Source organism: Stegastes partitus, unplaced genomic scaffold, assembly GCF_000690725.1.
Source record: "Stegastes partitus isolate 25-593 unplaced genomic scaffold, Stegastes_partitus-1.0.2 Scaffold129, whole genome shotgun sequence".
NCBI classification, from domain to species: Eukaryota; Metazoa; Chordata; class Actinopteri; family Pomacentridae; genus Stegastes; species Stegastes partitus.
The window spans coordinates 557,081-568,900 of NW_007577860.1; the positions used below are offsets into that span (position 1 = coordinate 557,081).

At 46.6% G+C, this 11,820-nt stretch overlaps 1 protein-coding gene across 1 annotated transcript in view; it reads left to right on the plus strand.

Annotated features, from left to right (window-relative positions):
* The window catches only part of utrn (utrophin), a 221,798-nt gene that overhangs the window by 42,755 nt on the left and 167,223 nt on the right, over positions 1-11,820 (plus strand). Inside the window, 14 exon segments of the mRNA XM_008278665.1 lie at positions 1,160-1,309; positions 1,776-1,937; positions 4,619-4,750; positions 5,093-5,266; positions 5,457-5,612; positions 5,744-5,914; positions 6,372-6,551; positions 7,128-7,256; positions 8,052-8,222; positions 8,856-8,912; positions 9,166-9,321; positions 9,984-10,121; positions 10,265-10,357; positions 11,184-11,354. Coding sequence (XP_008276887.1) covers positions 1,160-1,309; positions 1,776-1,937; positions 4,619-4,750; positions 5,093-5,266; positions 5,457-5,612; positions 5,744-5,914; positions 6,372-6,551; positions 7,128-7,256; positions 8,052-8,222; positions 8,856-8,912; positions 9,166-9,321; positions 9,984-10,121; positions 10,265-10,357; positions 11,184-11,354 — 2,040 coding nt within the window.

Below are 11,820 nucleotides of genomic sequence, written 5' to 3' on the forward strand. Positions count from 1 at the left end.
CAAGTTTATGTCAGAATGACTAGAAAACTATTTATTAAATGACCGTATTCCTTTTCCGTAGCTGAGGGCACACATCAGCAGGACGTGAACAAGGAATTATTTTCCGTAGTCACTGCTTTTAAACAGGTTACTTCATGGATATGTGAATTACAAACAGTCATGTAATTAGAATAGCTGTCTGTCTTTGAATAACTTGAACTGAACTTTACTTATTTCTGTGACGATGTGCCCATTTTACATGAACTCAGAAGCATCAGAGGTGTAGCGTGACCCCACCATCATCCACACATTCAGGTTTAATGTTTGGGTGGATGTTAAACAGCTACGTTCCATAAACCATACGTAAGGATACGTTACCAAGCTCATTTGTCTTTGATTTGTCTTCTAAACTCCTCCTGCTTGGTCCTGCTCTGCTGCTATATCTGTAGACGGCCTGCAGCGCGATTGTCAGAGTCGCTCTAATCACAGAGCTGCTTCTGTAGCATCGCATCGGGATGAAGAAAACTGAAGACCCTTGAAGACAACGCTTTCCTCCCCCTCATCCGTGTCCTTATCGCCTCTTTCTTCCCTCTCTCCCCCAACAAGTCTCTCTCTTCCTCTCTCCTCCTCGTCCCTCTGCATCCTGCTCTCTGCCCTCCCCGTCCTCCCAGTGTTCCCAGCCAGCCTCAGCCCTCTGGACGGAGGCTGTCGCTCTCTCTGTCCATCACCTCTGGCAACAAAAAGCACATTTAATGACCCTCCATAAACAATGACTGTTTGAAGTGCCGTCACTCGACAAGCTCACTCTCTCACTCATCTCTCATTTCTCGTTGGGTTATCATCTTGTTTCACTTTGCTTCTACGTGACACACCCAGCGAAGCCGTTCAGCGTCTGCTCTCCATCTGTCTGCTCAGCTTCTTGCTTCTTTCTCAGTCACACACACACACCTTGTTTCTTATTTACTCGATTTCATTTTCTCTCTCTGGTTTTTTTATGCTTTTCAGGGTTTTATTGGGCTCTTCTAGTTTTGTGGCAGATTTTTGGCGCTCCACAGCAGCTTTCTTCACCTTTTCCTGGAGCTTCTCTAGAGGATTGTTTTATTGTTATCTGGGACTTTCACTTCTTCTGATTCTTTGCTGAGACTTTTATCATTTTCTCCATCTCTTCTTTCACTTCAAGTCTTTGGAGAGTGTACTTCGCCACCCCGGGGACAACCGGACGCAAATCCGAGAGCTGGGTCAGACGCTGATAGACGGAGGCATACTAGATGAACTCATTAGTGAGAAACTAGAGGCCTTCAACTGTCGCCACGAGCAGCTCACCCACCAGGTCAGGACCTGTGTCCTTGTGCATGTGTTCATGTTTTTTTGTTTGTTATTGTGGAAGAAGATGGAAGCTATGCTTGGTTTTCTTTGTACCTGAGCAGGTGCTTTTACTGTCATCATGTATTTAATGTTATCCTCTGCAAACTTTCTCCGTCTTATGCATCTGCAGGCTGCACAGAGAAAATGCTCATCAGTTGTTGTGATAACATTTAGCGCTGTGTACGTGTTAACACACTGTGTTCTCCTCCTGTACCGCATATATTCTGGTATCATTATAACGTGCCTTATTTATTGTCACATCTAATTAAGTGCAACAGAAACAAAAGCGGTTAAGGTGGCTGCTTTCACTCCTGAGTGCAGCCGTACGTCGATCAGCTGTTGCATTCAGGTTTTTCTAACTACTGACACATGATCAGAGGAGACTAGCGGTTGCATTACACTGTGCACGCTGGCTGTGTGTCCTCACCCAGGCAGTGAACCGGCAGATCAGCCTCGAGCAGCAGCTGCAGACGCTGAAGGAGAACGAACAGTCGCTCCAAACGCTGCAGGAGTCTCTGAACCAGCTGGACCACACACTCACCTCCTACCTCACTGATCGCATCGACGCCTTCCAGCTGCCTCAGGAGGCGCAGGTACAGCACACCGACACCGACACGCATTCACACTCAGAAGGCTTCACAAACAAGGTCCAGGTCTGAAGGCCCTCCCTCCACCTGGGGCTCAATAAGCAGTAGTCACACATTTGTAGACATCATGGACAGTACGCAGCATCAAACAGACGTAAGCTTCACTTTGTACAGTTTCTGTCTGAATGCTGCATAAAAACGTAGAAATTCTGAAATGAACGCTCGAATAAACATGAAGCAGGTCACGTGTAGCGTGTAGCGTGTAGCGTGTAGCGTGTGTCTATCCCCGACTGTAAGAAAACAACAACAACAGTTTCCCTGAGGTACCAAAGGGATCAATACAGTTACATCGAGTCTAATCGATCTGAAACCGGTAATTTAACAGAGTTTTTCTGTTTTATTTGACAAAAACACAAATAAAACAACAGAAATAACTCATGAATCTTCATGTCCAGTGCAAAACATCACTGAGAACTGTACTTTGTTTTAACATAAAAAAACTCATAAAATGCAGTTTCACAAGTTCAAGTTAATGCTGTCGATGTTTTTCTGAAAGTAGATCTAATTATTGGGCGCCGCTACAGCTCACCTGGTTGAGCTGGTGTCCCAGGTGCAGGGCTACAGACCCCATGTGGAGGTCATGAGCTCGAATCCCGCTCATGACCCGTTCCCACATGTCCTCCCTCTTCTTCTCCACACTGTCCTGTCTCTCTCTGACTAAATGATCCATAAAGGCACAAAGGCCAAAAAAACAACTTAAACAAAAGTACATCTAATTATTACCAACACATACAGAAGTACTGGTTCTGTCATTTTATGCAGATTACGTTGTTAAATGAGAGTTTTCACAACAAAAACGTTGAATGAATGTATTTTTTTCATCAGTGTGTGACAATAAGCATCAGTAATCTGTCAACATGCAGGTTTTATCACTGAACACTTAATAATCACTGTAGCTGAAGTCATTAATAAACTACAGCGGTTGCTAATAGCTGCGACCGCAGCAGCACGCTGAATGAACACATCCCTGTCATTGACATCAGCTGTGAGGATCATCCTGATACCAAGCCGCCCTGAACACTGAGTGAGGCGACACATGTTTGACTGTATGAGGCTGCAGCTCCTTGCTGTGTTTAACCCTGTTCAGGACTTTGGGGCTCTTTTGGACCCCAGGCCATTTGGTTCAGGTGACGGGGATCGGTTTTTATTTTTGAAGATTTTTTTTAAATACAGTCGTGACCCAATAATCGACCCTCAACAATCCAGAACCTGCTGTCCAACAGGTTTTTAGGAAAAACCAACAGAACCCATAAAAACAGCCTTAACATAGCGACAGCCTTGGATTGTGACTCCGACATGACATTTAATGTCACCAATCAGGATGACGGCGTATTATCTGACTGAACAATCCCACAGATTGGCTACGTTCACACTGCAGGACTTGATGCTCAATGAGGATTTCTTTGTGACTTCCTTCACGTTTCCAGTTCAATGCGACTTGTATGTGATCTGCTGTGTGAACTTCATACGAGCCAAAAGTGTCCCGCATGCGCAGAAGAGGACACGACGACGTCACACGCAGCGAGCGTGCTCAGTGTTTATGGAAGTAAACATGGATGGTAACGGTGGAGCGTATCTGCCACTCCCCCGCCGCCACCGATGGAGGAAACAGAAGTGTGAGCGCTAACTAAACTAGCATCAGCAGCCAAGTACTGCCTGTGTGTTCTGGACACTTCCACCCCGTCAGAGCGCTGCCCCGGGGTGGAAGTAGTGGGAACGTGCACAAGCTGGTCAGTTAGACTGAAGTCCAGCGATGCGTCGTGTTCTAACAACACACTAGTTATTATAACAACTATGAACAATAATGAACAACTAATGAGCCTTCCAGCATCAAGCCCTCCTCGTATCTGGACCTCCGTCTGGACAATCCGACAGCCTTGATATCCGACATAGAAGAAGGTTTTACATCTAGTGTCGGGTCATCCAGTCACAAATGTATAAAAAGAGGGACGTGAGTCATGCATTTGGAACCAACAACACGTCAGCGTATCAGAACATGTATTTAACATCGTATAAAAGTCTATCATGAACACCAACAGATAATTTGCACGTATTCTTTCTTGGGTCCAGTGGACCCCGACAGACCTTCTACGTCTGGCACCATGAAGGTCCTGAACAGGGTTAATGCAGCAGTGAGCGGTCGCTCTACAAGCAGGAACAAAGAACCATGGAAATGTTCACATGGAAGTTAATTCTGTCACATGAATAGTCTTGTGATTGTTTCTGGTCGTGTTTGGATTGTGATTGCGGTGGATAGGTGGCTGTTTGGTGGCGTTTGTGTGGCTGACAGCGTTGTGTGGTTAACTAGCACTGGGCCGCCGTGACAGAGACTTGTGTCACGGTTCATGACTTCAGCCAGTGTTCATGTGCAGCGACTGAGTGCATGTCTAACTGAACAACACTCCTCCAGCCGTGTAACCTGTCAGATCCCTTCATAGTCCTCACACACAGCTCAGCAACCTCTCAAACTTACATCCATTCATTTTAAAGGTTGAAAGACTCTTTTAAATCTTAAAGCTCTGTTATATGTAGAAGATTTTGATGTAAGGTTGGGTGTAGAAAACTCCCATTGAGCCTGATCTGATGCAGATTGAACAGTGTGCTCAGGTCTTCGCTTTTCCCTTCAGGCTATCGGGGCAGAGATCGCAGCCCATGAAGTGACAGTGGAGGAGATGAGGAGAAGGAATGTGGCCAACTTGCCTCCTCCCACCACTGATGGCAAAGCAGGGCGAGGTGGCACCATGCTGGACCAGCTGCAGGTAACACTGACCCCTACTGGCCAGTGCCAGGAACTGGATTCTGTTGCTGCTATGGGCACCACATGATCATATAACGTGAATGAAGCAACACGCCGGCTGTTCTTATGCATGTAGAGCCTGAACAGGAAGTGTTTGAGTCAGAATGCTAATGAATGGTACCAGAACTCTTCTCATGCTCTCATAAGATTTTACTTACTTGAAGTTGCTTCTGATGCTTAGACATTGTTTTTCACATCTTGAACAATGAGAACATTTCTGACACTGCTATCAGAGAGGTGGAGCGTTATCTGAGCTGTACCAGAACCCTGTAACCCTGCTGTCCTTCTGCACTGTGCACTGCAGAGGAAACTGAGGGAGATCTCCACAAAGTACCAGCTGTTCCAGAAACCTGCTAACTTCGAACAGCGCATGTTAGACTGTAAGAGGGTTCTGGATGGTGCCAAGGCTGAGCTGCACATCCTGGATGTTAAGGACGTAGAACCAGAAAAGATCCAGTCCCACCTCAGCGGCTGCATGGTGAGAACCTCTACAGTCTGTCCAAAGTGTTTACCTGCAGCTCGTTGTTGTAGCTCGTATGCATTAGAAGTAACTCCATGATCCATAAACAGAGGCTTCGGCCGACCGAGCTGCCTGTTTCTGTTGTGACAAACACACAAAGTCCGTTTGACCCACTCAGCTCCAGGTTTCGTGTCTTTTTGCTGTCTAGAAATTGTACAAGTTGCTGAGTGAGGTGAAGCTGGAGGTGGAGACGGTGATAAAAACTGGTCGGCAGATTGTGCAGAAACAGCAGACTGAGAACCCCAAGGCCATGGATGAACAGCTTACTGCTCTCAAACTGCTCTACAATGACCTGGGGGCACAGGTAACGTGTTTGGGGATTTTTATAAAAGCGTATGAATACTTCTTGTTATCCCAAATCCAGCTCCTGTTGGATTGTAGGTAGTATAGCTCTGAGGCCTGTTTAACACACCTTTGTTTCCAATCTCTTCACAGGTAACAGAGGGCAAACAGGACCTGGAAAAGGCTTTGTCTCTGTCTCAGGCGTTCCTGAAGGAGAGTTCTGCTCTGCAGGACTGGCTGAGCACCAACGAGGCTCAGCTGCAGCAGAAGAACGGCTGTGGAGACATGCCCGCTGACATTGAGGCTGAAATCGCGTGGGCTAATGTGAGTGGAGCACATATTCTAAATTAAAGGAATGAAAGAACAACATGGGAAGCAGCAATAGAACTGGAGGTTTGTCTTTCCGTCGTGTGATCACACACGTTTTACACAGAGAGACTTTTTCCTCATCAAACATTATTCAGTTTGTGACTTGAGCAACATCTGAGCAGCGCTTCTGTCTGTTGCCAGTAGATGGCGCAGTGGGACAGTTTGACAGTGTTTTTAAATGTCCTTTTCTTGGAGTTGAATATTTACTTTTATTCTAGGCTTTGGGGTATGGAGGCAGGCTGTTATCTGGCTCTTGTTGCCTATAAGTCATGTCTCATATTTTATGCCCAGCCGTGTGTGAGATCAATCTGAACCCCGAGCCAGAGGACACGGCAGTAAACCACTGAAACATGGAGGCCATTACATGTCCCTGGTAAATATATTGTGCTCTGCGTGCGTGTCGGTCAATCAGAACCTGCTGAAGGAGTCGGAGCGTCGGAAGGTGGAGCTGTCCGGCCTGATGGAGACCAGCGCTGGCCTGCAGACCCTGGTGGAGGGAAGCGAGCCTCAGCTGGAGGACAAACTCTGTGGCCTTAATGAAGCCTGGGGCCGGGTCCGCACCTGGACCGAGGACTGGCTCAGTGCTGTTCTGGTGGGTGGAAACACTGCAGACAATGGGTCCAAATCAATACGCACTGCTGTGTTCTTTGTTTTATGTTCTGCTGGTCTCCCGCCTGCTCCAGGTTTTATAGACATGTACGTCTGCGTTACCTGCCACAGGTTGTCCAGGAACGAAAGCTGCTGTCAAGTAAATGAATATATTTCAGTTCTGAGCCGTGACTTTAAATCTGCTGTTTTAGTACGTATTCAGTGTGCTGGATTGTTTCATCGTCAGGTCTGAGTTTAAAACAAGTTTCTTGTGGTTTAGATGTGTTCCTCCTTCCAAGGTTGTTTCTTTGAAAGGTTTCAACCCAAATAAAACTTTTCCTTAATATGCTGTAGCTCAGGGATCGTAGTACAGAGAGGAAAAACAACTTCAGATCCACAACAACACAAACAAAACGCCTCCTCAGATACGTTTATTTGCTATTTGAACAAAGATGATGAGAGGCTTATGGACCTGATGGCTTCATGAGCAAACAGGGAAACACAGGAAGACCCTAAACAGCAGCTGTGTTTTGCTTTCCTTAAACAAACCATTGCGCCTTTGTTTTCTGTGCGTGTGCAGAGTCACCAGAACGAAGTCGACATTTTTGACGAGAACTTGGCTCACATCAGCACCTGGCTGTATCAGACCCAGATCCACCTGGACGAGGCCGAGCGACTGGCCCCCGCAGAGAAGGAGAAGGTGCTGAAGGTAATGAGAGATGAGTGTGAGCAGAATGTGTGGATATCATACGGCGGGCTCACAGAGGACACCTCTGGGCTTCATTAGAACGTCACTGGTTCAGGCCTTTTTCTTTCACTGTTAAGTCTAAAAATATGTAAGAATTGGCAGAGCTCATACGACGACAGGCTTAGAAGTATCAAATAATAGTGCGCTTTACGGAAATCACTGCCTCTGGCAAGGTAATGCTTTCTGCTAAAATCCATCCAAGGATTACCCCTGCTGCTACCTGTGCTGTGGAGAGATCTGAATGTGTTTCCACACCAAAGGATTACGTTGTGCACTCTGGAGGGAGAAACCTTTGTGCCTGGTTAAGGTGGGACTTTTCAAAAGCACACATGTTTGTGTGCTGTTGGGTTGGGTATTGTTGTATACCTCTCAATAAAGATTGCCGTCTTCAGCATCAACAAATGGAATCAGAAGAGAGTGGGAGCTGGTTGGGTGGAGGCGGGAGAGCTTTGTGTGAGTATGGCTGAGGCTGAATGGGAACACGAGGGAAAAAAGAGGAGCTGAACCTTTTTTGATGGTGTCAGATAATTTATCTTGAAGTTGTATTAAGTTCGTAACCCTTACCTTCCTGTCCCTATGACAACTGAAGGTCTCCGCTGAATATCAGCTGTTCCCCAGGCCCGTTAACCTTGAACAGAACATGCTGTTCTAAGCTCTCCGGGCCGACCCAAGGCTGCACGTCCATCCAGTCTGAGAGAGTGACTGAAAGCATAAAGCGATAAATAGATGAACAGCGACTGTGTGCTTTGTCCTCAGAGCATGCTGGAGGAGCTGGAGGACATCGGTCTGCGCGTGGACAACGTCAGGGACCAGGCTATCATCCTGATGACCAGCAGGGGGCCCGCCTGTCGCGATGTGGTGGAGCCCAAACTGGCCGAGCTCAACTGCAACTTTGACAAAGTCTCCCAACACATAAAAACTGCAAAGGTACAAAAACACAAGACGTCAAACAGATGTGATAGCACCGTCACGGGGAATGAGCTCTGGGTGGAACCGTGTCCTGGTGACATCCCGTCACGACTTCACTCACTGTGGTCTCACTTCTCATCGCAGTATGAAGTCCTGCGTCGCTATGGAAACTGTTTGTCAACACACACAGTTTTCCATTTGCTCCAGATGAAATGGTGGATGTGCATACGATAGACTATCTGCTACGTGTCTCCTGTTTGCTCTGCATGAACACAGCCTGCAGTTCAGCTGAACTTTTGTCACCTGCCTGTTGGTTGCAGCTGAGTTACTAATAACGGGTTCCTGGTTGCACCGTTGTTGGTTCTCACAGAATCCTGTTGGTTCAAATGCTTTATTTCTGACTAATTTTTAGTTGAAACATGGTGAATAAGATGAATTTTTGAGTGATGATAATTTTATAATTTTCCGACAGATTGGCGTGTCACAGACGATGCATTCAAGGACTGTCGGAAGTCTGACCATTCTTTCTGTTGTTGTAGTTTGTGGCTCTGATAAGTCGTGTGGATGATTCAGGGCTTCAGTGTCACATAGAGAAAGCAGTTCATAGTTTCTTTAACGAGTGTCTGTGTTTGTTTTCTTTGTGGCACACAGATGATGACCAGTCTGGAGTCAGGTGGCGTCGAGATGAACCAGCACCCGGCCCAGCGGGTACAGGACACCATCACCAGCACCAGATTCAATTCAATCATATCTTATCACAGGGACAGGGCTCCAGCATCTTAATGAAAAGCTGCATATACGTAGAAATAGCTGCCAAGTGATTGTAGAGAGGAGACAGCGAGGCTCCGTTTGGCTGAAGGAAATCCAGCCCAACACTTTGAGGAGACAGCAAGATAATTACATTTGTTGTAGCTGCTCTGACTGAGGCGCCTGAGGTTTGTTTTTTGTTCTTTCTAATCAGGTCATTCACAGTCAGGAGATGCGAGCAGAGAGTCAGACTCACCCTGCTGAGCCTGCAGTCCCCAGTGAGGTGAAGGACCTTCAGGCGGAGCTCCGGGACACACTGAGGGCTCTGCAGCAGCAGCAGGACCCAGTAAACATCCTGGATGATGACAAGGTGCACTGGGTTATCCCAACTTTTAGCAGTTTTCATTCCATGTTTAAAACTTTAGAAGCAGCCGTACTGATGATTACAGTCCCGGTGATATTAGTGAAGGTTTCCATTAGAAGCAGCATCAGCAGTAAGCGCCTGAACACAGCAGGCTCTATGTGCTGCACACAGGAAGAGGCACTCTGTCCATTGTCTGGTCAAAGGTTTGCCATTTATAGCAGCTTCCCAGTGGAATTTGAACACATAAAGAATATTGACCCCGGTGATTCTCTTTCTGAGATTTTATGAGGTTTTGAATGAGGACTGTGCCGTGCCACAGGCTATATACAGCTGCCACCTGATAATACGAGCTTTGATTGGGCATTTCAAGGCTTAACAAGTCTGGAATTCAATCTGTGTTATCAAGGTTTATGACGTTAAACACACTGGCTGAAAAAATCAGACCAATCCAAAGCAAGGTCAGCGTGCTAGTCAGAAGCTCTCACTGTGTTCTGAGCAGTGTTTCCTGAGAGGTGTCTGTAGCAGGAGCAACTTGTGGCTTGTTAAGCTAAATAGCAGAACTAGTGTCGGACTCTGGCGTGTGAGTTGATCTTTTTGGTGTCCATTAAATAGAAAAGGGACAGATTTAGTCGTCATTTGACCTTTTGTTCCGTGTGTCTGTGCACCAGATGGATGAGGAGAAAGCCAGCGTGGAGGAGTTGCTGAGAAGAGGAGAAGACGTGCTGCAGCAAACTTCAGACGAGGGTCAGAGGGAGGAGCTGAGGCTGCTGCTGCTCCGGCTGCAGAGCCAGTACTCTGCACACAGGGTGAGATGCAGAGAAATGTGTTGTCTTCTCTTTGCTTGGCTCATACTGAAAGTGGCTGTTTTTAACTTCGAAGAGTCTCCTTCATGTTGTGTTCTGAGCACTAATGCAGTCAGGTGAACTGGTGTTTGTTTGTCTCCTGCTAGCTGAGGCTGCTACAGATCAGGCAGGCTGAAGCTTCTGTGGACTCGTCGTCTTCTCACACGTTCAGAGAGCAGACAGCAGAGCTTCAAGCCGAGGTGAGGGAGTCGTATATACTGTACATGTAGAAACACAGGAGGTGGAGATTATGGAGGGATACAAAGACTTTGATGTCCACAGAGCAGATTCTCCTTGTTAAAGAAGCTCCAGCCTGCTGTGAGTTGTGCCTCTCAGTACCTCTGGCTGCAGTCTGCTGGGGCAGCAGCATTCGAGCAAATCAAACCAAAAGCTGATTAGGAAGGCAGACTTTATGCTTCTCTGGAGCCTTTGGAGTTGGTTGTGAAGAGGAGGATGCTTGACAAACTGTTGAACTCTGTGAAACTGCCTCGCATCCTCTCCACGACCTGCTGGAAGGCAGCAGAGAGCTTTGAGGGAGGAAGTTCTTCCAGTCCTCTGACAGAGCGCTGGGTGCTCTTTAAAGTGATGAGTCGGGATGTGAACTCCTCGTCCTCTGACACAGGTTCTCTGAGACCTTTCTATCTATGACACTACGTTTCACACTTGTGATGAACCAGGTCACTACTTTGACCGCCTGAGGCTCGTACGTCTCTTCATTTATCTGCCTGAGCTGCATTAATGTATGTGTATTATACTATTTCATGTTTTATCATCCTTAGCACATGCTACAGTCTAACGTCTAACATCAGTCTCTATTTCATATTAACTACGTTCAGTCATTTTTTAAATACTTTATTTGTTCTATTGAAGGAATGTTCAGAAATGTTAACGTCCCTGTTATTTACCTTCTTCATTGTTTTGGCTCTTGTGAGTCATGTGACTGCAGCACATTCATACAGAACTCCAACCAACTTCCTGTCTAGCTGGGATGTGACTTAATGGTTGCTTCCTCCGTCTCCTCTGTAGGAGATGTCTGCAGTGGAGCGTAGCAGCGCTGCTTCACTGAGTCCCTCTGACTACCTGCTGGACATCAACAAAGTCCTCCTGGCCATGGCCGACAACGAGTTGCTCCTGAACTCCTCGGAGCTCAGCGGGGGGCTTTATGAAGACTTCTCGAGCCAGGAGGACACACTGAGGGTGGGCTTTGCTTTTACATTCAGCCTGATACTGCAGACACGGCACACAACTGATCTGCAATATTTCATGTATTTGCTTTTGTACAGCAGCAAGTTCAATAAGACAAAAGAAAATTAAAAAAAAGTTAATGGACACATTTTTGTTGGAAAGAAAATCATAACTTCAGTGACTTGTTTGGGACAGTTTTCTAAAACCAACTGTTGTGACATCAGAGGTCTTAATTCTGGAGTTAAACTGACTGCAGTGTTGTTTTAGGACTGGAGGGTTTTTTCATCCACATGAAGTATGAAGCTTGATCAGGCTGGGGTGTGGAGGTGTGGGGGTGTGGAGGTGTGGAGGTGTGGAGGTGTGGGGGTGTGATTACTGGGGTTAATAGGAGTCACATCGCTGCCACAGTTCAAGTGCTGGGATGTTCTTGTGTTGGTGTGACCTCAAATAATGCTTGTTACAGACTTCTAACCTCCTC